The sequence below is a fragment of the Vombatus ursinus genome, unplaced genomic scaffold (assembly GCF_900497805.2).
Source record: "Vombatus ursinus unplaced genomic scaffold, bare-nosed wombat genome assembly UNPS02014793.1, whole genome shotgun sequence".
NCBI lineage: Eukaryota > Metazoa > Chordata > Mammalia > Diprotodontia > Vombatidae > Vombatus > Vombatus ursinus.
Genome location: NW_020954571.1, coordinates 20,994,124 through 21,021,734, shown reverse-complemented (window position 1 = coordinate 21,021,734; position 27,611 = coordinate 20,994,124). Strand labels below are relative to the sequence as shown.

The 27,611-nt window shown below is 34.8% G+C and overlaps 1 protein-coding gene across 10 annotated transcripts in view; it reads left to right on the top strand.

Moving 5' to 3' along the window:
- The window catches only part of CHD9 (chromodomain helicase DNA binding protein 9), a 247,294-nt gene that overhangs the window by 147,766 nt on the left and 71,917 nt on the right, over positions 1-27,611 (top strand). For all 10 annotated transcript variants that reach the window (XM_027869724.1, XM_027869722.1, XM_027869720.1 and 7 more), the window contains 11 exons: positions 5,417-5,485; positions 5,564-5,619; positions 6,478-6,595; positions 7,405-7,491; positions 7,702-7,839; positions 12,887-13,008; positions 15,041-15,284; positions 19,019-19,195; positions 22,716-22,859; positions 22,949-23,204; positions 23,450-23,660. In XM_027869724.1, coding sequence (XP_027725525.1) covers positions 5,417-5,485; positions 5,564-5,619; positions 6,478-6,595; positions 7,405-7,491; positions 7,702-7,839; positions 12,887-13,008; positions 15,041-15,284; positions 19,019-19,195; positions 22,716-22,859; positions 22,949-23,204; positions 23,450-23,660 — 1,622 coding nt within the window. The remainder of the gene's footprint in view (positions 1-5,416; positions 5,486-5,563; positions 5,620-6,477; positions 6,596-7,404; positions 7,492-7,701; positions 7,840-12,886; positions 13,009-15,040; positions 15,285-19,018; positions 19,196-22,715; positions 22,860-22,948; positions 23,205-23,449; positions 23,661-27,611) is intronic.

Sequence of the window (27,611 nt, the reverse complement as noted above, 5' to 3'; positions counted from 1 at the left end):
ACTTGCCTTGAAATCTCCCTTTTCTCCAATCACTAAAACAGAGTTAGGAAGGATCTTTGAGACCACATGTACAACCCATACCTGACTAAAATTCTCTCTATAACATCCTCAGCAAGCAGTCATCCAATTTTCTTTTGAAGGCTTGAGAAGAAGGGGAACCCAGTGTTTTTTGATGCAGCCCATTTTATATTCAGACAGCTTTCTCTAATTTTTAGGAAATTTTTCCTCATAGCATTCCCTCCGTGGTATCCTCCCACAGTTGGGTCCACAGAGGGACGTCTACTCCAGTTTCAAGATACTCTAGGTCTATATTCTTAAAACTGTTGGTTCTGTACCCTTACCAGTGGATTTACCTTCAGTCAACCAAAAGACAGCTATCTTAAAGAAAACGCATTTAATGAGATGGAATAGGAAGAACAATAGCTATAAAACATCCTTCCCTCCATCCTCCAAAGAACCTAGGATTCAACTCCAATAAATACACATAGAGCCAGTGGGAAGCATAGGCACACACTATTAGTATATGATAAATTTGTACAATTTGAGAAATTAACACATGTACAGATTCATTCATATATTATAGCCATAATTATACACAGAGTGTACTAGTAGAGAGGTATACACTTAGCACATGTAGCAGAGATAATTCACACTACAGAGTTCTAATGTCCTTTCTCTTCTTGTGGTATCCTTATGCTGCTCCCCTTGTGCAGAGCATCTCTTCTGGGTATATCACTCTGTGGGGAATCCCTGGATCTGATCCCTACTGGGCACAGTGAGTCCTACTAGGCAAGTAATTCCATTGCAGCATGCCAAGGCTGATTTGGCAGGGATAAGGGAACCCCGCTCTCCCCAGGAAGTATGAAGAGTGATAATATCTAAAGAGCTGAGTTGTTATTCCATAGTAGGCTCTTATCAACAACCAGAGTTCACATTCCTCGGTGTTATTCTGCCTCGACCCACTGTCTTGAGCAAGGGTCCTTAACCTGGGGTCTTTGAACTTATATATTTTGATAACTATACAATTTATTTTCTCTGTAATCCATTGTATTTATTTATTTTTAGTTTTCAATATTCACTTCCATAAGATTTTGAGTTCCAAATTCTCTCCCCATCTTTCCCCTCCCCCTACCCCAAGATAGAATGCAATTTGATATAGGCTCTACAGATACATTCTTTTTTGGGGGGAGGGGCAGTTGGGGTTAAGTGACTTGCCCAGGGACACACAGCTAGTAAGTGTCAAGTGTTTGTTTGGTCTGAGGCCAGATTTGAAATCAGGTCCTCCTGACTTCAGGGCCGGTGCTCTTACTGCGCTACCTAGCTTCCCCATATACATTTGTATTGAACCTATTTTCACATTAGTCATGTTGTAAAGAAGAATTAGAGCCAATGGGAGAAACCACAAGAAAAAGAAAGAAACCCCCACCCCAAAAAAAGAGAGAGCAAATAATTTGCTTCTATCTCCATTCAGACTCCAAAGTTTTTTATCTGGATGTGTATAGCATTTTCCATCCTGAGTCCTTTGGAGTTACCTTGGATTCTTGCATTGCAAAGAAGAGATGAGTCTATCAGAGTTAGTCATTGCACATTGTAGTTGTTACTGTGTACGATGTTCTCCTGGTTCTGCTCACTTCACTCAGCTTCAGTTCATTCAAGTCTTTCCGGGTTTTTCTGAAGTCTGCTCGTCATTCCTTATAGCACAATAGTATTCCATCACATGTATCTCATGTACCTCAACTTGTTCAACCATTCCCTAACTGATGGGCTTCCCCTCAATTTCCAATTCTTTGCCACCACAAAAAGAGCTGCTATAAATATTTTTGTACATATGAATCCTTTTCCCATTTGTGTGATCTCTTTGGGATATGGATCTAGAAGTTATATTGCTGGGAATCCTGTGTATTTTATGCATTTTAAAATAGCATTTTGAGACAAGGTTCCTAGGTTTTACTAGGTTAGACCGAGAGGTCCATGACACAAAAAAGGTTAATAATCCTTGTCATAGAGACTGTCTTGCCACCAGCTGATTCTAATTCTATCTGGGCTGTTAGGTGGTAGAGTAGATAGAGTGTGGGGCCTGGAGCAGATCTGGCTTCAGACACTTAGTAGCTGTGTGGCCCTGGGCCAGTCACTTAACTCTGTTTGCCTTGGTTCCTGATCTGTAAAATGAGCTGGAGAAGGAGATGGCAAACCAACCCAGTATCTCTGCTAAGAAAACCCCAAATGGGGCTACAGAAAGTCAGACAGGACTGAAAAACAACTCAACAACAACCACCTTGATTGAAGGACTTTTCATTGAAGTCCTTAATACCTCCTTGACCCTTGCCCTTTGTTCTATAATGTCATCACCTAGAGCTTGGGATGACAATGTGGAAGAATCAGATAACTAGATAGGTAGTCATATCTTCCAGTTTTTTCATTATTCTCCAGCAATGACTTGAATTCATCAAGAGTAACCAGGTGCTTTCTAGTGCAGTTAGAAAGAGAGCTGAATTTGGAATCAGCACCCTAGCTTGAATTGAAACTTTGCCCCTTACAACTTAAAATATCTTGGGCAAGTCACTTTTAAACTCTGTGAGACTCAGTTCAAAGTATCACAGAATTTGAGTGTTTGAAGAGACCACTCTGTGTGTGTGTGTGTGTGTGTGTGTGTGTGTGTGTGTGTGTGTGTGTGTATTACATCAGATTTTTTTATATGATTGGTTTTGCTGATTTTTTTCTCTTACTACTTAAAAAGAGGAAATAGAGGTGATGTAAAAACGGACAATAGCAATAAAAATACTGATTTTTAAAAGGGAAAAGATTATAGTGACTATGTAGTTCAACTTGTACATGAAGAGTAATCTCCATTATAACATACCTAAGAAATGCTTGTCCAGCCTCTGAAATTCATCTCCTCTGTAGTCCCTTTCAGTTCTGAATATGTGATCTTATGATCAAGTCAGCAATCATTTATTAAATGTTTACTGTGTATACTGGAGATTTTTAAAAAGGCAGCAACAGTCCATTTCAAGGAGCTTGTGGTTTAAGGGGAGTAAGGACATGCAAACTAGGTACAAACAAGATACATACAGGATAAATTGGTGATAATCTAAGAGGGAACGCACTATGATTAAGAAGGACTGGGAAAGGCTTCTTGCAGAAAGTAGCACAGATTTGAAGAAAACCAGGAAAGCCAAGATGCAGAGATAGAGAGAATTCCAGGCATAGGGGACATCTAGTGAAAATTTTAGACATCAAGACAACCTACAGTTGAAAGATATGGAGTGTTGTGTGCAAAGAACAGGGAGGAAGCATTTGCCACTGGACTGCAGACATGAAAGTAAGGTATAAGAAGACTAGAGGGGTAGGAGTGGGGCAGGTTATGAAGGGCTTTAAAAGCTAGATGGGATTTTATGAATCCAGAAGGTAATAGAGAGCCATTATAATTGACTGAAATAGGAAAGTGACATGGACTTACTGGCCCTTTATGAAAGTCAATTTGATAGTTGAGTGAAGGATAGGCTGCAGTGGGAAAAGGCAACCAGGAAGACTTGCTAGCAAACTAACGTGACAGTCCAGCTGTGAGGTGATTGAGGGGCCTGCACCAGGGCAGTAGCAATATCAGGAAAGAAGAGGATATATTTGAGAGATGTTATAAACCATTTGTGTTCTACCTAGGGTAGAGCATTCTAAAGTCGTATTGGTCTGATCAGCCACAGTTGGATGCATTGTAACTTGACTCTAACATAGCGATGTCATTTTGATCCTTTTGGAGAACAAAGGGCAACAACCAGAAACAACAGGATTTGGCAACTGATTGGATATGGGGAGTGAGCGTGAGGAGTTGAGGGTGACACTTGGTTTGTGAGCCTAGGTGACTAAGAGCTTGATGGTGCCTGCGACAAATAATAGGGAAGTTACAAAGAGGAGAGAGTTTTGGGGAAAAGATAATGAGTTCAGTTTTGAACATGATGAATTTAAGAAACATCCAATTCAGGATATGTAATAGGCATTTGGAGATGAGAAACCAGAGGTAAGGAAAGTTGTTAGGGTTGGACAAATAGATCTGTGAGATTTCATCTGCATGGATTTGATCATTGAATCCATGGGAACTGATTATCACCAAGTGAAATAGCACTGAAAGTGAAGAGAAGAGAGCCAAAGCTACCTGGAGGGTACCCACAGTTAGAAGGCACAACTTGGATGCAGACCAAGGGGACAGAGTCAGTCAGACAGGTAGAAGGAAAGCCAACAGAGAGCAGTGTTATAAAATTCTAGAGAAAAGAGAATGTCAAGGAGAAGGTGAATGAGAGGTCAGTAAGGATAAGGATTGAATTAAAAAAAAAACATTAGATATGGCAGTTAAGAGCTCATTGGTAGGATTGGTAATAATAATCCTTAATAATCTTGGAATTTCAGCTCTCAGCTAATGATTTTTATTCTGTCTTTTCCGGTCCCCCTGGGCAGGAAAAAAGTGAACTGTTAGTTGAGCAGTTCTATTTTCTCTTTTTGTCATCCATTACCATTATCCTATGCACCCAAGGCAGAGATTTTGTCCTTTCCTTGATCCTCCTCTTTCCCACAGTATACTAAGAAAACTCTTTTCGTTATCTATAACATGCCTTGCCAGCCTCAGCTCATTGTAAGTTTTATTGCAATTGACACCATTTTTATAGAATCAAGCCACATTGTTGTGCTTGTCTTTAGTTATCCACCTTTGCTTTCATCTGATGTACATGTCCTTTTTGGTCAATGAGTTCCCTATACATCCACATTGGACTTTTTAAGACTGTTCACCTTTTTTTGTTCTTTGAAATTGTTTCCATTTATGCCTTTAGAATATTATTTTTGAGAGGTTCCCCTCCCCACTGGGCTGAATTGCTCTATAGAATTTTAGTCTCTGGTATTCTACCTAGCCTTTCTCTGAATTCCTTAGCCTAACATTGAATGCCCTTTTTAATTTGACTTCATCCTATCTTTGCAGCTTTATTTCGTACTATTCCTCTGCTAGCTGCTGCTGATCTTGTCCTACAAAATTCTGCCTTGCATTCACATGCAGGATCTCTGTTCCTTCTCATCTCTACCCATTGAAGTCCTTCCTGTTACTTATGTCCAGATCAGATGTCATCTCCTTTCTGAAGCTTTTTCCTCATTTCTTCTGTTAATCTGCTATAGCTGAAAGTGATAGTTTCCCTTCAAATTTTTCTAGAGCACTTTATCTATATATCTTACTTGCTCCAAATACATTCTGCCTTATCTCATACTTATTTGTATAGACTTATCCACCCATGAAGTTGTAAGCTTCTTGAAAGCAAAGGCATGTTTTTATTTTATTTTTGTCTTTGTGTCCTAGATGCCTACTACAGTGTCTTGGGCATAATAAGTTTATAATAAATATCAAGTTAATAAAATTGAAATTTCCCACTTTTCTTAGGAGAATCCAAGTGAAGAAGATGCTGCAATTGTGGACAAAATATTGTCTTCTAGGATAGTAAAGAAGGAAGTGAGTACTTAACTATTTTATATTGTGTATTTAATGTTCTTTCTGAATTGTAATAATTGTTCTTTTCTTTTCTCTTAGATATCACCTGGAATGATGATTGATGCAGAAGAATTTTTTGTAAAATACAAGAATTAGTGAGTATTAATATGTTTAAGACAGTAAAGAAGGAGACTCTGGTTTAGAAAGAAGTACAATGTTTGGAACATTAGGAAGCTATTAATTATCACCCTCATTTGTCTTTTTTAATTTTAATACCAATACTGTTTTTATTATTTAAATTACTGCATTAGCCTGATTGAAAGACTATAGAAGTCCATGGTCCAAAGTCACTTACAGTAAATTAAATAAATTTGTTCATTATTTTCGTGTTTTTGAGATGCTTACATTTATTTTAGTGATCATCATCAACACAGATGGTGCCTGGTTAATTTCTTTAACATATCATTCTTGTTTTAATAAGTTAATTTTAACCTATTTTATGGATTAATCAAGTGTAAAAATGTATAATTGATGGGGAAGGGAGACAAAAAATTCCAAATTATACATTTATAAGAAAAATAGAAAGTAAAATATGTTTAATTTATTCTACTTTTTTAAAAAAAATTCTATTCTTTATCTTACTCTCCTAGACTTGTAAACTTAACTATATGATTCTGGAATTAAAATTATTTTATATTCATAAAATAACATTTTCCTTAATGATAAGACAATTAGTAATAAAGATGTTAATGATGAATGACACTGCATTGCTTACCAGTCTGCTTCCACTTAAACTGCTGACTTGTGTACTAAATCTTGTTGAAACTACAATGAGGAAAATATTTTTAGTCCAAAAGTTATTTATGTGAGAGGAGCAATAAAGCAAAATGTCAGATCACCTATTTACAAAGCTGAAAGTTAGTATGTGTTAGTAGGTGTTTTAATTAAATTCAACTGTGCCCACCTTGGCTTATTTTGATATAATAACATAACAATTTTTATAACAATTTCAGCTCCTATCTTCACTGTGAGTGGGCCACAGAACAACAACTTTTAAAAGATAAAAGAATACAGCAGAAAATCAAAAGATTCAAACTGAGACAAGCACAACGAGCACATTTTTTTGCAGATGTAAGTAATAGTAAACAAACAAAAAAAAGTGCCATAAACTTCCATTTGCTGACCTCTGTTTACAATATTGTTTGCCAAGTCTTTGACTAACTGTACTTCTCAGCTTCTCAGCCTTCCTTTTTGAATGTAACTACTATGTACAAGACAAACCTAAGTTTTTCTTCAAAATTGAATTTGAAGATATTTTTATGTCTTCCTTGATGGAAGAGAGTAATGGCCCTACTAACCTAAAATAATGGGTATAGAAAAATAGTTTGCAATTCTTTTTAAATGCATTTTTGGTGCTTATAAACATGTATGTGTTATATGTAAATTTACAGTACTTAAAAAACAATAAAGAAATCCCTCCATAAAAACCCCATGTGGGTTATATCTCAAAGAACTCAAAGGAGTTGTTTAATTTGCAGAAATGATAATTCTTCAAGAAATTTGAAAACAAGACTTATCTTTTGATTGATTGTAATAGGTAAATTATATCAGGATTCTGTTTACTGGAGGTAGGGTTGCCCACCAATCATTTTTGGCCAGTATCTTATCATAACACCGAAAGGCACTTTTGATGATTTTTTTAAAAATATATTTATTTTGGTAACCCCACATTTAAATGAAGTAGGCAGCATGGGCTTAACCTTTCTGTACTAGTTATCTCATCAGTAAATAAAGGATTAGTCATATCATTTCCAAGGTCCACATGAAATTATTTTTAACCTAATTCAAATAAAATAAGTAGCAGTTCTGTTAGTGAGTCTTTCATTCAATCATTGAGTTTATTCCCACCCTTTGCTAACTAAATTATTTTTGAATTTCAGATGGAAGAAGAACCTTTTAACCCTGACTACGTTGAAGTAGACAGAGTGTTAGAAGTTTCTTTTTGCGAAGATAAGGACACGGGTGAGGTAAGTATTCAGTAAAAGAAGTAAGTCAGAAAGACATAGCTTTCCAAGTAAAAATTATTAATTTTTTTAAAATTGTGTTCTAAAAATAAAATGCTAATAGATTTGGTTTTTTTAAAAATATTTTAGTATACTCAGAATGTTTTTAACTTCTTAGTTTTAACAATGGCTTTTTTACACTGGTAAAGTTTTTAAATGATTTGCTTTTTACAGCCTGTAATTTACTACTTGGTAAAATGGTGCTCATTGCCATATGAAGATAGTACATGGGAACTGAAAGAGGATGTAGATCAAGCAAAAATAGAAGAATTTGAACAACTGCAAGCCTCGAGGCCTGACTCTCGGCATTTGGTAAGGACATCTCTGGGTTACAGATACCTTATCTTCAAAAAGCCTTGATACCTTCCTGATGCTAGCTGTTGATTTAGTTCATACTAGGTTGCTTTCTAGCCTAAGTTTACTTTTCTTGTATTTTCTCATTTTCCTTTGTATTTAAAGACAGCACCAGTAATGATCTTGTTACCTTTGTCAGTTTACCCTGTCAGCAGTACTTAGAATTCAACAATTATGATGTTTATATTATATTCTACCTGCTTTCTTGCTTTTAACTTTTAACCCAGTAAGGCAAAGTAAAGACACTTAGAAATTAATGTGGAGCATATTTTTGTCAGGTTATCTTTCTGATCAGCAAACAGATATTGAGCATCTATGAAAGTTAAACTTTATTTGATTAAAAACATATAATTTGAAATGTTTTATTATATTAGAATATAATGCTTAATAGCATTAAGTCAAGTGAAGTTATAAGGGAAAGATTTATCAATTAGATAACTAAATAATTATCATTTATATATATATATATATATATATATATATATAATTATATAAAAGTAGTCCCTAATTATTTGAGTGAGGGAGCATATGTTTTTGAGTCACTGAGAACTGTGAGGAAACCACTTTGTTGTTACAGATGTTTTTAAAGTGTGCTATTTTGTTTAAGAATTGTTTAAAAAGGGCATATCTTAGAGAGTCAATCATGTGGTAACAATGTTATAAGAAGTACTAGTTTGTATTCATTATTAATATTGATGATCTTTCACTAAAACTCTATTCTAGGATATCTTATCATGGTACAGAGGTGACCTTGGGTTCTTAAAAGACGGTTCCTGCAGAATATAAGTTCTGTCTGACCCTATCAAACTCAAAAGACTTGAATATTAGCTCAGTGATGTGTGTTTTGTATCTGTCATCTGGAGACTAGATGACTTGAGTTTGAGCAGCTCATCACCAGATTGGTCAGAGGGTGAGAATTTTGGGACCACCACAGCTCCTGAAGGCTTCCTCCTTAGTCACAGAGGGGTAGCACTTGGCTTCAGTGAAGGGAGTTGACTACGTTGGCAAAAAAGCGGATGTTTGAAGTATTCCTGGTTACAGTGATGAGCATTTACATAAGACTTTAAGGTTTATAAATCACTTTCCTTATCACCTTGTAAAGTAGGTAAAAATATGTAGGCACCATAGCAAAATATTAATCAGTTCCAACTGAAAAGTAGATCTCCTATTCAAAGAGGTAAAGGTAGCAAATAGTAGAAAGAAACAGTGCTGAATTTTTATGAACATATAACTGTTAGTAGCAGGTACATTTAAGAAACTATGCCATCTACTAAAAAAAAAGGTTTGCACAGTTGAAAGGGGAAAAAGCTCAAAATATCCAGGATTAAGAAAAAAGAAGCTAATATATAACTAGTAGTAATCTGGAAATTTGCCATAATCAATATTTAAATATTCATTTTTTAATCTTTATTTAAAGGAGAAAGTTAAGAGTAACACAGAATTTCTAACATATTTTGGGGAAGATTAGATTTTAGCATTAGAAAGGACTTTAACACCTGTTAGTCAATTCACTTTACGGATGAAGAAACTGAGGACCCAGGATGAGAGGTGATTTACCCAAGATTAAACTGGCATTTCAGTCTACATCTTCTGACGTCACATCCAGTATGCTTTTAACTATTCTCATTATAAAATGGGAAATCCCAAAAGAAACCTTAGATAAAACAGGATATGTGGCAGAATTGTGTCACGTCATTGCTTATGTAATAGTAATGTAGATTTGTTTCAATATTAGGAAAGATCAAATACTGTTAGGTTTCTGCATAATTTCTTACCTGATCCAGAATGATAAAGTGTACTGATATCTAGCTGTGACAATGCCAGTTGGCATAGTATAGGGCAATGGGTAATAAGAAAGTACTAGAATACGGACATGTAAAGCTTTACCTTATACCCTTCTTCTAATATTCTTCTTGTCAGTAATACCAGGGGTCTCCACTATGTAAAGTAATAATTCTTGCTTATTGTAAAACTGCCTCTTTCAGACTTTATTGGGTTTTTTTGGTTCTAGTACTCTAGGATTTGTTAAGAATTTCCATTTCTGTACTGTTCACTTCCTTCTTAATTTTATAACAGTGACTTTATACTCACAATTCTTAGACCAAAGCTCCCTTCCCTTGCCACTGCTCCACAATATCTGTTGTATCCCCTAGTAAAATGTAAGTTCTTTGACTGTTTCACTTTTGCATTTGTATACTCAGTATATAGCATTGTTTTGGCACAAAATAATGCTTAATTGTTGTCGATTGATTTGTAAATTTTGACTACTCTATATTAAACATTTGTATTTACTGAGTAGAATCCCACTTTTAATTTGCCCTCATACATAAAAGGTTCTCCATTACCATGAACATTTTTAGAACATTTTAAGTTGCTCTTCTGTGGACCATTTATACATCTTATTCTGGTTCGTGGTTTAAACATTCATGTAGCTTGGTTTTTTGGTTTTAACTGATTATGGGGAACCTATCATTTTATAGTTATTCATTTGAGTTCATTGTTTTTACAGTGTTTTTCCTTTATGGATTGTATATCGGCTCACATTGAAACTTACTTTTCCTGCTTGTTCACATAGCCTTTTGAGATTTTGGCATAGTGCTACCTAGAAAGCATATCATTATCTTCAAACTTGAAAGTTTCTTTGTTTACTTCTTTTAGACCATTAAATATCAAATAACACTAATACCAGTTTGTAGGGGAATCCCATAGTTAATAAACTTCTCCATTCAGAAAAGTACCCAATCACTACATTTTAGAACTTTAAATAAAATTGGTCTCTATCCATAACTAAATATTCTCTCAAGTCCCTAGCAGCTCAGTTTAATAGGGTTTTTTTTTGTGTCTAACATTCTAAATTGTTTAAAAATTGTATATACTGGTTTCCCTTTCTAACTTTTAGCATCTCAAAGAACACTTGCAAATTAGTGAAAACATAATAACCCAATTTTTTAAATAATATATTTAGCGAATTTAGAGTTAGCAAAGGGGACCTTAAAGATTACTTCATCTATTTCGTTTTGTAAGTAAGGAAATAGAGACCCAAAGAAATTATGAGCTTTGACCCTAGTGTGTAGCTACTTAGTGACAGTGCATCAACTAGAATTTGGGTTTTCTGATCCTTCTCACTACCCCCTAAATATTCTTACCCTTATATCATACTGACTTCCATGTTTTTTTTCCCTAAGTTGATTTAGTTTCTGCATCCAGTGATCCTACCACTTATCCATACACTTGTCATATATGGAAGTGATATTGAGAGCCTTTCCTGTGGATATTTGACATTGGCAGTATGCTGTTCTGCTTGCCGCAGTGGCTGGTTGCCATGAAAAATTATATGTTTTGGAAACAGTTTTGTAATTTCATCATGAATTTGTTCTGTTTTATAGACAGAGTACCATCTGATCCCAGCAATGACATCTAAAGTGATTTACATCTAATTTGTTAATGAAGTCAAAAATATCTGACAGACTTGCTATTATTTTAACTTATGTTCTCAATCCCTCTATTCCAGGTTATAATTTTGGGGTCAGACTCTTCTTAATATTTTCCTTAGTAAAGAGATGAGGTCAAGTGAACTTACTTCTGGAAATTCACCCAACTCCATCATAATAGTTTAAAGTAGTTCCTAAGCTGATGTGCCAGAAAAGATTGGATGTCACTACTTGACCCTTATTTTGATATGGCTATTCTTGCATATATTGAAAGAAGAAGAAGAAAAAAGAGGAGGAAATTCTCTCTAAAAGAGATTCAATTATATTGTTTTTTCTCTTCTCACTACGTCTTCTTTCTGTTGCCCCACAAATAGCACGTAAACTTATTCCAGCCTGTTTGACACACCATCCCCTTCCCTGCAAATCTGCAACTATGCAGAGTTCAAATAGCTAAGAGAGAAGTGTGTCAAGCCCTGCTATCCTAGGGAAAGTGTTTGTTCTCTAATTTTTTATGTGGCAAGTAGTACTTTGTTTATCTCACCAACTAAATTATTGTTCAGTATATTGTTTGATAAAGGTGGTTCAGTAAGCAAGTACACCCCTCTGATTTGATGCATAATTGCTTAGGTATCAAAATTACATTGTTGTAGTACTGTTGTTAATAAATGAAGTAGCATGTAAGTATAAAATAGTTCAAAGCAAAAATCTTTACATGGATTTTTTTCTTTAACATAAATATATGTAACTATTGGTAACAAATTAATTTCTTAAGGAAACCACACTGAATGAGAATGAAGCACTTTTCCACAAATGCATGATTTAGAATAGGCATTCATATTAGAAGGCCCTTATTAAAGAAAACATTAAAAGGACAGTTATTCTTTAATTAGGAGTTTATTCTATTATTACTGGGCATTATTTTATAAAATTCATTTTCTTTAATAAATCCTAATTTTTCTGAACTAGATAGCTATAATAAAATTGGTTGGAACTAGTTCTGCTTGCACCATGTTCACGGAAACTGTATTTCATTCCTTGAAATGTCTTCATTCACTGATATTTTACCCAGATTAGATTAAGTATTTTGGCAGTTTTAGTTTCAGAAATTATAAAGGAGCAGAATAACAATATTCCTTTTATCATTTTTGTAGCAAAAGACAATATGAAAATCCTGTTGACCTTCGTTATTCTCTTCCTTGTTTCCAAGATATTTTTTGAGTTTTTAATTTGGACCTAAGGATAGAAAGTCTTATTTCTCTACATAAACTGTCATCCCTAGAAAGTCCATGTCCTGTCCAGAGTAAAACAATAAAATATTTTCATAAATGCCAAAGGAGGTGAATTAAATTTAAACATAATTTACTTTTAAACTGTGTTATTTAGCTAATAGTCTTGAAAGAAATGTTTTATACCTTGAATGTTGAAAATAGTGTTTGTTAAATGCTTAGAATAATTAAATGTATTAGAGATAGGCCTCTCTGATTTTAATAAACAGATTTTAAAACTCTGTTATAAAATGTTGATGAATAGAGTATTCTTTTAAGCATATTTGTTTTTTTTATTCTGCCTCAAAGGACCGTCCTCCTCCTAACACTTGGAAAAAAATAGAACACTCCAGAGAATACAAAAATGGCAACCAGCTCAGGGAATATCAACTAGAAGGACTCAATTGGCTATTGTTTAATTGGTACAATAGGTATGTCCTCTGTTTTTACACAACATTCGTAACATGTTGACATGTATATTAAATAAAAAATAAACACTATTGTTATATTGGTGGTAAAGTTTTGGTAATCTTTGTTATTAATTAAAGTGAGATAGGCACAGAAATATATTTTAGGTTGCATTTAAAAGTCAAATGTGAGGGGTTTTTTAGCCTTATGCATATCAGTAAGTAAAGAAATGAGTATGTTGATTATCATTGGATAAATATATTAAAAAATCATTCCCTTTGAATAGTAAAGAGACTGCCTTTCCTCATAATATTATCTTAACTGATGTAAATTATCTTCTATCATGCTTGGCAGTAATTGGAGCTGTTGAATCATCAGTTGAATCATCACCTGGAAGGATCAGGGCTCTATTTATTGATGTAAGAGTTCAGGAAGCTAAAACAGACATTTAGAATTGGGTTAAAGACCGAGATAAAGTACAAAATATAGAAACATAATAAATAATACAGGATGTCCCAAAAGTCTTAATGCTGTTCTTGTCTTTAATAGCTTGTGTAATGTAAAGGGTTTTTTTTTAGTTATTACTGCTAACACTGACATAATTTGCTCTTGCTGTCCCCATTACTATCTTCCTTTTCAATCATGGCACTATTAATTTTCTCTCTGCATCTCTGTGGGTGGCAATAAAAGATGATACCTATGAAACATTTTGAGTAACTTGGAAGATGTAAGACCCAAGTAGCATGTATACAGGTGTCCCAGAGACTTTGGGGACATACACTACTATACTACTACTAGTTGTATAACAATACAAGATATTCCAAAAATTTCCAAAATGTTATCTTCCAAGTTACTCAATATGTTTTGTAGGTATCATCTCTTATTACCACTCACACTGAGATGCAGAGAGAAAATAAATAGTTCCATATTGAAAAGGAAGACAGTAATGGGGACAGCAAAAGCAAATAACTACATCAATGTCAACATTAAAATTTTACATAATAATTATTAGATATCACAATTTTATCCATATTATATTTCTCAGAGATAATTAGTAATGATAAATTTAATGCATATTTTACAATGAGTAAAATGAGGTACAGATAATTTAAGTATCTCTTCAAAATTCAGTGATAATGGCTCTCCCTAGGTCCCCAGTAGTTCCTGACAACCGGAAAATGTCATTCTACTGCTTTACATTTCATGAACATTAATTTTTATTATTCCCAAAAGATAACTCCAATAAAAAATTGGCAAATATGTTTTATGTTATTACTTTCAGTATAATCTCTTATGATTTTATTCAAGACAGGAATGCAATAGAATCCCATTATAACACAGTTCATTGTTATAAGGATTCAGATATCCTGTAAGGGAAGGATGGGGGCAGTCCATCATATCCCTTGAAACAACTATTTATAAAGATAATGTAGCCCCTTTTTTTTTTAACAAAAATGTTGCAGTGTATTTGTTTAGTTCAGTTTTATATATTTTTTTAATAATTTCTATGTGCAGACAAAATGCTATAAGATAATATAGTGGGGAAAGGTTACTTAAAACTAGGAGAGTCAGGGAAAGCTTCACATTAACACTGGAACTTAACAGTAGTATCTTTGTTCTGGAATAACAACAAACACAATTTTATTCAGTTTTATGTTCCAGACTAATGAAGAGGTAGATAGAGGGCTTACCTTGAAGCCAGGAAAGATTTAGGTTCAGGTTTCACCTCTGATACTGGCTATGCAATTTAGGGCAAATCACTTAATCTCTTTAAAATTATAAATTGCATTGGTAAAGAGAGTTTCTCATCTAGGAGTTAATTAGTTCCACATCATTGAAGTCATAGATCCAGTCCTATTCCTTATATTCCCAACATAGTACTAATATTAAAAGTCTTCAACATACTCTCCACTGTTTCAACTTTGATAAGTTCTAAATAGTGGTGTTTTAATTTGCACTTTCATAATTTCAGTATATTGAGTCTTGGGAAAAATTTCTACATAAAGAGTGATATCTCTATAGTATCTTGATAGAAAATATATCTGTGTGTTTCAGACGAAACTGCATTTTAGCTGATGAAATGGGTCTTGGCAAAACAATTCAATCAATTACATTCCTCTACGAAATACTTCTTACCGGAATACGGGGGCCTTTTCTGATCATTGCACCGCTTTCAACTATTACAAACTGGGAGAGAGAATTTCGCACATGGACTGATCTTAATGTTGTGGTATATCATGGGAGCCTGGTTAGCAGGCAGATGATACAGCAGTATGAAATGTACTTCAGGGACTCACAGGTATTTTATAATGGTACTTTTGTTTCTTGCTTCAGAAAAAAAAAACCTGTTTAAATAGACAGATTGGAAAAGGAGTATATGCAATACCTACTATTGACATTTAAAGCTATGGATAAATTTTAATTACCTTCCTAAATCTTACTTTACTTATAAATTATATTTTTATTTTTTTATTGTTCAATTAAATAATGAACACAAAAATTGTGAAATAACAAATTAACCAATTTATAGGCATTTTCATTCGGTATCCTATTTAAAATAAGAACTGTTCTGATTTCCACCATCATAGACTTATGTAGAAAATTAGGCAATTTTCACTAAATTATTTTTTTCTTTTTTCTTTTTTTTCACTAAATTATTTTTAAATGAATTAAATATTCTAGCTAGCTGAGTTTTAAAATATTTTTCCTAAGTGAAAATTGAATTTGGGATCCATTTAGCTTGTGATAATTTCAGACAATTTCTCTGCAATTAATATGGTTAATTTCTCAGTTCAAAGTTATACATTTGCAATCTTAGCCAGGCAGGACCCATTCTGTTCTGATAAGAGCTGCCACCAAAACACTTTTCTCCTTCAAATTAGATCTTTGGCACAAAAAAAATTAACTGCACTATTATTAAACAGTGCTTGAATGGTTTACTCTTTTGTCTCCTGGAGCCACATTTCCTGTTTTATTTTGACCATTCATTCTGGGGATTTATCGTCTTTCCCCACCCCAAACACACAGGACACGAACATGTGAACAAGCATCATAAGAAAGAATTTCTTGGAAGTAAGTATAGGCCAGAAAACATGAAAAGGGAGATTTTAATCTTGGGGGAAGGACATTTACATTTTTGTTGAAAGTAATTAGTTAAAATTAAGAAATAAAACACTCTACTTCATAAATATCTTAGCATAATATTTTATGCTTTCATTAATCCTTTGGTACTATGAGCCTTCAAAATTATGAAAGTACTTAAAGAGTTGCTGTATTAAAATTGAGGTATAATTATGGTGGTAACTGGTGATTTTTTATTATATTATTAATCTGTTATTTTGCCTTTCATTTACATCTGATTATCTACTTATTACAGATATGAAATAGCAAAATTGACTGGTTTTGTTTCTATAGCCACAGCTATTTTTATCTACTTTAAGGCTCCATGCAAATTTTAATAAATATTCTGGAATTTTTTGAGTATTTCTAAGCACATTACTGAAAACTGATTTTAACCACTTCAGCCCTTTCTTCAACCTCCATGTAGATCAGGACATCTTACTATTTATTTTTGTATATGGTATCTTATTCTTAATAATAGGAGTATAAATCTAGAGCTAGAAGGGACATCAGAGGCCACCTAACCCAACCCTCTTATTTTACAAGATGAGGAGACTCAGATTCCTAGAGGTAAATGACTTGCATAGGGTTAAACAGATAGTAAGAATGAGAGATGGATTTGGACTCCAGGGGTGGTGTTTTTTCAACCATGAGATAGAAATCATAAAATTTCAGAGCCGGAGTAAATCTTAGAGGTGATATAATTCAACCCTCTCATCATCATCATCATCATTATTGTTATTATTATTATTATTATTATTATCATCATCATTATTTTGTGGAGGCAGTCAGGGTTAAGTGACTTGCCCAGGGTCATAAAGCTACTACAACCCTCTGTATTTAAAAGGAAAGAAACTAGTTTCTGAAGAGCTAAGGAATTTGATCTCAAGGTTGTGATTCATTTTGATATTTGCTTTATGTAATTCACATTGTAATATGGCAGCAAAGCATCTTCATATTTCTGCTGTGTATAACAAACATGTCTATTCACTAAGTAAAAAAATCATAATTCATTGTGATATCTTAAAAATTATACTACCTAAATTATTTTATCTTAAAATATTCCATATTAAAATTGATTGAACATGTCTCATGTACTGAGACATGATTCTAGGCAGCTTGGTGGTTCCAGTGGATAGATTGCCAGGCCTGGAGTCAGAAAGACCTGAGATTAAATCCAGCCTCACACACTTGGTAGCTGTGTGACCCTGGGCAAGTCACTTAACCTCTGCTAGCCTCAGCTTCCTCATCTGTAAAATGATAACAATAATAGTACATATTTCCCAGGGTTGTTGTGAGGATCAAATGAGTTAATAATTGTAAAGCACTAAGGACAGTTTGTGTTACATAGCATGTGCTATATAAATGTTAGCTATTATTATTATTAATTTTAATTTTAAATTTAGGAAAAACATACGTTCAAAACTTCCTCTTTGTGGATAGAGCGCCAGCCCTGAAGTCAGGAGGACCTGAGTTCAAATCCGGCCTCAGACCAAACACTTGACACTTACTAGCTGTGTGACCCTGGGCAAGTCACTTAACCCCAGTTGCCTCACTTAAAAAAACAACAAAAAACTTCCTCTTTAAAAAGGTGTGTCACTGTAAATTGTTTATCCAGTATGATAAGATCTATTAATGATGAATACCAGACATGCTTTTTTGAAAGTTTGTAGAACTGTATTGATATCAGCCTAGTAGTAGAATTACAAATTCCTCAAATCAATGTCGAGAAAATAATTGATATGAGTAGTTATTTAGGGATCTTATCTCAGCTTTCTGCTGCTGCTTATAATAATAACAACACAACAGCAACTTACATTAATGCCACACTTTAAATTTTGTACAACAACAACAGCAAAGGGCTTTCGTCACAACAACACTGTTGTAAAACAGGAGGCAGTGCAAGTATTGTTACTGTCATTTTATAGAGGAAGAATTTGAGGTTCATACTATATCATATACTTAGAAGTAAAGGAACATTTGATATCATACCCCCTCATTTTCTACAGGAGGAAACTGAGACTCAGAGAGGTTAAGTGATTTGTCCATGGTCACACATGTATTAATTGATAGAGGTTCAGTTTTAACTCTGGATTTCTGACTCCAAATTCACTACTTTGTTTTTTCATAAAATTTGATGCAGGATTCAAAGCCAGGTCTTCTGTCTCCAGTTCTGTAAAACAAATACCAGAAGATGTTAATGAAAAATGTGATTTCTTTAGAGACTTATTAATAGTATGTCTGTTATGCCTAGTATACAATTGGCTCATGTCTAGTATTGCCCTGATGATGACTGTCTAATGTTGAGATAAATCAGAACACATGATTCCCTCATTCTTGCTTCTAAGATGTTCCTGGTTTAATTTCCAAGGTCAGTCACTACAAGGAAAATTACGAAATCAGACATATAGTCACACTGTAAATGATTAGTTTTTGGCATTTTAGTTTACAGTGGACTATGTTAGCATTAGATTTTTTGACCAACATCTGCAGTATATCTGTAAAAAATAAACACATTTTGAAAAAAATCTGGCCAAATTTTGTTGTTGTTTAAATAAAATATATATTCTTAAAAATTATATGTGTGTATGCATATATACATATATGTGTGTATATTCCTAGAAAGAATTCTTTGAATACTATAATAAATTACATAATATCCACAAATTTATTTGTAAACATATAGAATCATATTCTTGAAAAAGCTCATAGCCGTATAATTTTTGATTAATTTGCTACAAGTTTTCAAGATTTTATGATACAAATAATTTTCTTAGATTTTAACCTATCTATGGAAAAAAGCGTATAACATAAGATAAATTATCATTTTCTGTTAGTGACAATGAAATGAAACCTGAAGTGTGGCCTCTAAGATGTTTTGTCAATTTGTTAAATTTGTTAATAAACTTCTAGGGGCGTATTATTAGAGGAGCATACAGGTTCCAGGCCATAATCACCACTTTTGAAATGATTCTGGGAGGCTGTGGAGAGCTCAATGCAATTGAATGGCGATGTGTGATTATTGATGAAGCGCATAGGTTAAAGAATAAAAATTGCAAACTCCTAGAAGGTCTGAAACTCATGAATCTGGTGAGTAAACTCTTTTTTAACTTTGATTCAGTTTGTTACCTATTTATATATTGAAATTTTTTAGTCAAGTGGAGGGACAGGGTTAAACCTTATTTCTCAAAATGTTGAGATTATATTTATTTTACTATTAACTATGACCTTAAGCTTTCTTGCTTTTGATTTCTTGATTTTGTATTTAGATATTTGTGTTTTTAACATATTTTAAATTCCTCAAATACTGGAAGTATTTTAGGGGCTTTATTTTTGTGGGGCTTTGTTTTTGTCTTTTTCTTTTTAATTAATGTAATTTCCATTGAAAAGGTTTAGAATTTAAAAGCAAATGAGCAATTATATTTTTAATATCTTTTGTTTTTATATCACCAGCATTTCCCATAATGTCCAACCCCACTTCACCCCCATTATCCAAGAACCATCTTGTATAACAAAGGATAAAAAAAAAGAAGGGAAAAAGCAGTTCAGAAAAACTAACCAACGAAGTCTAACAACACATACAGTGTTCTACACCTGTAGTCCTACTCCTCTGTAAAGAAGAGCAGCTATAACTATTTTGATGTACATGAGACTTTTATTTCTTTTTTATACCTCTCTGGTACAATGCCTAGCACCAGGCTCTCTGGGTCAAAGGATATGGTACTTTTAGTTACTTTGTTGTTGTTCAGTTGTTTTAGTCACATCCAACTCTTCATGACCCCATTTGAGGTTTTCTTGGGAAAGATACTGGAGTGGTTTGCCAATTCCTTCTCCAGCTCATTTTGCAGATGAGGAAACTAAGGCAAATGGGAGTAAGTGACTTGCCCAGGGTCACACAGCTACTAAGTATCTGAGGCCACCTTTGAACTCAGGTCTTCCTGACTCCAGGTTTGGCACTATCCATTGTGCCACCTAGCTGCCCCAGTTACTTTAATAGCATGGTTCTAATTTGCTTTCCAGAATGGATGGACCAGTTTGAAAGTTCTCTAACCGTTTGCTAGTCTTCCTCTTCCTATAGCCCCTCCAATATTTACTCTTCTCATCTTTTGTCATGTTGACCAATTTGTTAGATGGGGGGTGAAAACCTCAGAGTTGTCTGACACTTTTCTCTTTTTTGTGATTTGAAACAGTCTTTCATATGATAAAGGTTTATAATTCTTCTTTTTAGAACTGTTCATTCATATCCTTTAACCACTTATTCGGGGAATGTCTGTCTGTTTGTATTAATTGGTTTCTGAGATCTGAGGTGTTCTCTAGCTGTAGACCTATGGAATGGAATGAAATAAAATAGAATGGAATGAAATGGTATTTATTAAGCCGTTGCTCTGTGCACAATGCTGTGCTCAGCACAGAAAATTGAGGAAGTGTCTTCTCTTGAGGAGCTCACATTCAAATTGGGGGACACAACACATAAAGGAGGGGTCATGTTCATGTTTGGTTCATGGCAGGTGGAAAGGCCAGATATTATTTAGGCAGGGAAAGTAATAGAACATACAGCTAGGTGCCAAGGATGTTAAGGAGTAATGGTAAAGTAGGTAGTCTGCTTCGAAAGAGGATGGTATGTCCAAGGGTTAGAATGTAATGAGGCCTGGGATACCTGCAGATGTGCAGTCAGCAGCCAGATGATAATAGGCAACGTGTGCTTGCTGGGAACTAGACAATAAGACATTGTGTTGATTAGAGAAAGGAAATATTTGGGTTCCCTCAGGGTGGTGCTAGTCTCTCTACCGATGTCTAGTTAGTGACATCATATTTCATGCAAATTTTTTTTTTAATTCCCACTTGACTACTTCTTTTCTTATCCTAGTTGTGTTAATTTTTTTAACTACACAATTTTTAATCACTCAGTATATATATTGCTATGCAAACCATAGGAAAATCAGATCACATGCTTTAAGGCAGAGTTCTTAACCTAGGGTCTATAAGCTTTAAAAAAAATTGATAACTAAGTAAAATTAGTTTTCTTTTTTGACCTTTTTCATTTAATGTTATGCATTTTAAAATATTCTGAGAAGAGGCCCATAGGGCTTCACTGGAGACTGTGAGCTCATAGAGAGCTGAGACTATTTTTTGTCTTTTTTTGTATCCCCAGCACTTTATAAAGTGTCTGACACATAGAAAACACTTAATGCTAGTTATTGGCTAACCAGATTGTCCAAAGGGGGTCCATGACACAAAAAAGGTTAAGATCCCCTGCTCTAAGGTATAAAATCATGGAAGAATCTTGTAAACATGCATAGCTTTTAGATATATAGCTTTCTTCATGTATGTTGTTGTAGATAGATTCTATATCTTAGCATAATGGTAATCAATAATAATAAATTTTCTTTTTAAACTGTCTCATTTTTAGTGTTTGTTGAATAAGAAACTCTGAGTTGTAATTCCTGGTGACAACATAAAAATTGGGGGAATTTATTTTCCTAGTTAGAAAAAAAAAGTTCAAAAATAGAAGTGATTTTAACTGAATTATAGTAATTAATTGATTTCTCATCTCTCCAATCTGCCCTTCACACTTCTGCCAAATTGATTTTCCAAAAGCTCAGATCTGACCATGTCATTATCCTATTTAATAAATTCTGGTGGCTTAATATTACTTTAGGGATGAAGTACATACTCTTCTATTTGGCATTTGTAGCCCTTTACAATCTGACCCTAACCCTAGCTAGAGTGTGTGCTTCTTGAAGTCAGGGACCATATTAACATTTGTTTTTTGTATCTGCACCTCCTAACATAATGCTGTACACATGGTTGGCATTTAATAAGTGCTTATTAACTGATTTATTCTAATCAGTTCTTAACACTTGTATTTTAGTTATATAAAATAAAAACTGGAATCCTATCTTTTTTTTGCCACAGGATTAACTTTATTCAAGTACAAAAATGAATAGGTAGAGTTCTGTACTTTCGTTAGTTTAGGATCCAGACTTCACCTCTCCTTTTTAACTGCCCCTACCTCTAGCCTCCTGAAATCCTACCCTTTCTTTAGGGAGTAGACTCATGTGTACCTTTCCTATGAAAATGCAGAAAATACCTTTCCCTTTTCAAACTTAACATAGCACTTTTTACTTTTACTGCACTTATTAAGATCTATTTTGTATTACAGTGATTTCTATATGTTATATTCCCCTACTAGATTGTAAGTTCCATGAGCATATAGTAGATACTTGGTAAATATTTGTTCATTTTAATTATGTGAAGTTACTGAAGAAATAGCCATTGCTCCAGCTCTTAAAAAGAGACTGTCTTCCAGTTGAGAAACTGATGATACTTGTGAAGTGAGTTTTATTACATAAGCACCATATCAACAGGTAGAAATTAACATAGTATTAAAGAAACATTCAAGAAATACACAATAAAAGTATTATCATTTAGGTAAAGTTAATTAGGGAGGACTTGCTAGAGATGAATTTTCAACTCAATTTTGAAGAACATGATGGGTACACTATGTTTCTTACATATGCAAATGTGTTTTTGAAAAGGTAAGAGCAAGTCTTTAGTTGACTTAGGTGCTTAGAAAAAATGATGTGTGAACTATTCTGATTTGATATAGGAACACAAGGTGCTTTTGACTGGTACGCCACTTCAGAATACAGTTGAAGAACTATTCAGTCTTCTTCATTTCCTTGAACCCTTACGATTTCCCTCTGAATCAACTTTCATGCAAGAATTTGGGGATCTTAAAACAGAAGAACAGGTAATTTCTAAATGAAGGACATCAAATTTCTTATCTTTGTTGTTATTTTTATATAAATATCCATTACAACTATGTAACATTTTCTGCAGGTGCAAAAGCTTCAAGCCATTTTAAAACCAATGATGTTGAGAAGATTAAAAGAAGATGTAGAAAAGAAGTTGGCTCCTAAGGAGGAAACCATAATTGAAGTGGAACTTACTAATATTCAGAAGAAATATTACCGGGCTATCTTGGAAAAGAATTTTGCATTTTTATCCAAAGGAGCAGGACAGGCTAATGTACCTAATTTAGTTAACACTATGATGGAACTCAGAAAATGCTGTAACCACCCTTATCTTATCAAAGGTATCTTCAGTAGAATTGCAAACTGTAACACATTGTCACCTCTTTTACAGTATGCTTAACTTTTCTGCTCTAGGTATTCAAGTTTCATATATTATTTGTGTGTTCATTAGATGGATTAAGAGCACAAGCTGTGATACCTTTCCTTAGCTACATAGATAACCATCCGTACAGATAATGAATATGTGTACAGTCAGGAGTTGACTATACTTGTATGTTGCTTATGTGTGCTCATATTTGTTTAACAGGTGCTGAAGAGAAAATACTTGGGGAATTTAAAGAAACACATAACCCAGCTGCTCCTGACTTTCATCTTCAAGCAATGATCCAGTCTGCTGGCAAATTGGTCCTCATTGATAAGCTTCTTCCAAAAATGAAAGCAGGTGGGCATAAAGTGCTCATCTTCTCCCAGATGGTGCGCTGCCTTGACATTTTAGAGGACTATCTTATACATAAGAGGTAAGACAAATTGCAGTCCACAGAAAAAACTTGTTAATAATGTCCATGGTTTTTAATTTTATATGTTGTTTCCACCACTGTACTATCACATAGATTTGCTCTTTGCCTAGGATAAGAAAAAATTTATTTTAGTGAATTTATTGTGTATACTCTGTGCCAGGCAAGGTACTACATTGGTGCTGGGGATACAAAAACAAAAAATAAATTGAACTGCTTGCTTTCAAGGAGCTTACAGTCTATCAGGAGAGACCACATGTACACATGTAAGTATATGCAGAATAAATACAAAATAAATGTACAATAGTTAAGGAGGTAGAATATTAGCAGTTGGAGAAAATTGAAAAGGCCTTATAGAGAAAGGAGTGCTTGGCTTGCACTGGTGAAAAATAGAGGTTATTCTGTGGGACAGAGGTGACAATAGAGTTCTTTCCATTAATGGGAGATGACCAATACAAAGACATGAAGACAGAAAATGTAGTTCTATGTGGAATAGAGAGAAAGTCACTTGGGTTAGACCATAAAGTGTGGAAAAGAGACCATTTATAAGGAGGATAGAAAGAATAGTTGTGGCCATGTTGTGAAGTCCTTTAAGAGTTATACTGGAGGAGTTTTATACTTTATCCTCAAGGCAGTGCTTCAGGAGTTAATTGAATAAGGGAATGGCATGGTCAGATCTATGCTTAATTAAGGAAAAACACTTTGGTGGTTATTCAGAGGATGGAAGGAAACTAGGAACGACATGAAGCAGGGAAACCAGTTAGGAGACCATAGCTTTAGTGCAAGCAAGTAATGATGAGGGTCTCAACTCAGGTGATATCTTTGTGGTAATCATAATTGCTATGAGAGATATTGTAGAGCTAGAAATGGCAAGATTTGACAACTTATTAGATATCTGTTGGATATTGGAATGAGGGAGATGGAAAAGTCAAGAATAATGCTGAGATTACAAACCTGGCATATGGTTCTGTGGAAGCAGACGGATATCCCTACACGCACTCTGTCCCTCTTTTAGAAATAATTAAAGTAGTATTTTTCTCAGTAGCCTAGTCTCAATCCTTTGGACTAATCTGAAAGAGAAGATTTATCAGTCTTTCTTTAACTGTCCTGAAACAGTGCTGTGCACTAACATAACACACATACATACACAGCTTTACAAAGAGCTAATCATATTCATTGAAGAAATTGGTTAAAATGTTCGGCCAGAACTCTGTTCTTTCTTTTGGTAGTGATTGGACAAGGCTTTGGGGCCCTAGAGATCAGTACTTCTCATGCCTTTGTAACTCCACCCTTTGAAAATTCACTGGTTGTTTAGGTTCCCAGACTACTTTCAAGTTCTAGGCATAACAGTTTGGGTGCTTATTCTCCTAAACATTATATCATGAGCCCCCTAAATACTAGATCATGCCCCACTAGTGTGCTTCCCCTTAATCAACTAGTAGACTCAGTTCAAAGACATTTACTCAAATAACTTAGCAAGAGTAGTAATGCAGCATACCGTGCATGCACAGAACCAGCTTACCATTACTTAGTGTGATGGAAATAGTAATTATATTTATACTTCTCAGTGCTTGCAATTAAACTTTATTAGTCAAATGTGTGCCAACCTTAGTTTATATTATCTATCAGACAGTGCAAGCATTAACCCCTCTAGAAACAAATCACCAATCTAATTTCCTACAGCTTCCCAGTAATTGTGTCTCATGTTGGTATCAGTGACAAAGTTCCCTTTCTGCCAAGCTGGATGCTGTGATTCTCCCTCTGAATGGGTTGCCTGATGGGTCTGCAAATCTCTGTCAATCAGCATCGCCCTCAAGCAGACAGTGAACATGAGTTTCAAATGCAGGCAACACAGAAGCCAGCCTCATTGGTGACCTAAGGTCTATCAGGCTGAGGTGGATTTCTTAGAATTCTGACTATGAAAGTTAGCTGGTTACAAGATCTAAGCTTATGAAAGGAAACAGTCATTCATCAAACAAGTGTTTTTCAGTAGTTCGGCAGATTTGGAGGACACGTATCATTAGCAGTTACTATATCTGGAGAGACATACACATCATTAGTAGCTGTTTATCAGGTTTGGGGGGACACACATCACTGGCAAACTATACCACTAGCATCTTTATCTTATTACACAACAACTTATATAATTACATTTGGTCACAAAATGAAGGCTTAAAACATAATGGAGTTAGGTCAAAGCAGCAAATTTATTTTCATTGCAAGTAGTTACAAAGTGTTCTCCCCTCCCCCAACATCAGGGGTATACTTTCCCACAAATACACCTAAAATTCAGAAGCAGGGAAGAATAGGCATGAATTTGAAGTACAGTGTTAGTGAGGCACACATATAGGAGACACATATGATCAAGGATACTCAGAACTCACAGGACCTCGGTGCCTTTTTTCTCTCTAGAGTATCCTCACAATTCACCTGGGTTGGCTCTCTTTTTAGGGCACAGTATCTCCACTGGACTGGTCTCTCCGATGGGCTACTGACTTCAGTATCTCAGCTAGCAGGTCCAATCTCCTTCTGGGCTGGATCAAGCAGGTTACTAGGTGGTTATGCTGGCTGTCACCAGGCTCCACTGTAGCTGGACTGTGCCGGTCACATCACTAAGTGGCTGTGCTGGCATTCACTAAGGTCTGCTGCTGCTGCTTCAGGTTGTTTGACTGCTGTGCTTCTCAGTGTGCTATCTCTCTGATGGATAGGTCAATCCTCTGGCCTCTCTTCACTGAACAGCTGCAGTCTTTTTCCACTTTCACCTACTGGTTGGTCTGAGGGATCTTTTGATTTCTTTAACTGGAGTGTGCTTAAGCCCTTTCAGCTACAACAAATGCCCTTTGCATTTTGACAAATTCTTCCTCTCTCAAAAAATCTCTTCCCTACATAAGCCATTTGACATATATAGCTTTAGGGTGGTTAGTTTTAGTTCAGTCTTTTTCACCTTCTATATGCCCTTGGGAATCTTTTGAAAATGAGTGGCTAGGGATAAAGGAGGAGCTTACATTCTAATAGGGGAAGACAAAACATAAAGGGTATCTGAAATGGAGGAAAAGTGGGCACCTGGATGGGGGTATGGTGGCTAAGTCTAGAGAATTAAGGATAGGTGCTCTGGTGTCCTTCTCCAAAGTGGAGGTTCCAGGAAGAACTCACCAATGGGAGAAGGGCCTCTCAGGAACAGAATCTGGAGGCAGCTGAAGAATAGTGGAATAGTCTGGAGAATAAAACATGTCAGGACTGGGGACCTTCTTGTTCCTTAGCTACTGCCTTCAAAACATGCCCAAATCTCCCTTATCCTTAAAAAACAAAAACAAAACAAAAACCAACCTTAACTAAACACTATCATCCTCTCAAGCTATTATCCTATACCTCTCTTCCCTTTCACAGCAAAACTCCTTGAAAAAGCAGTATACGCTCTCTGCTTCCACACACTGAACAATTCTTTGCAGTTTGGCTTCTGACTTTATAACTCAAATAAAAGTGCTCTCTCCAACATTAACAAAGATTTCTTGAATGCCACATCTTTTCTGAGGCCTCATCATCAAAAACCTATCTGGATGCATCTTAAAATGCTGACCAACCTTTCTTCCTATGTATTCTCTTCGGGCTTTTCAGACAATACTATCTCATGGTTCTCCCCACTTGTTTTACAATTCCTTAGCAATCTTCTATGTTTTTTTGTAATTCATATTATGCCCCCTAACTGTGAAAGTGTTCTAAGACTCTGTCTTAGGCTCTTACCCTTCTCTTACACTTTCTTCTGGTGACCTCAGTCTCCCAGGAGTCAATTTATTATCTCTATGCCAATGTCTTCCCCTATTAGAATGTAAGCTCTTTCTGGGCAGAGACTCTTTCTTTTTGCATATTCTTGTATCCCCAGTACTTAGCAGAGTGCCTGCCACTTAGTAATTACTTTAAAAATGCTTGTTGACTGACAGGAAGAGATTAAAGGTG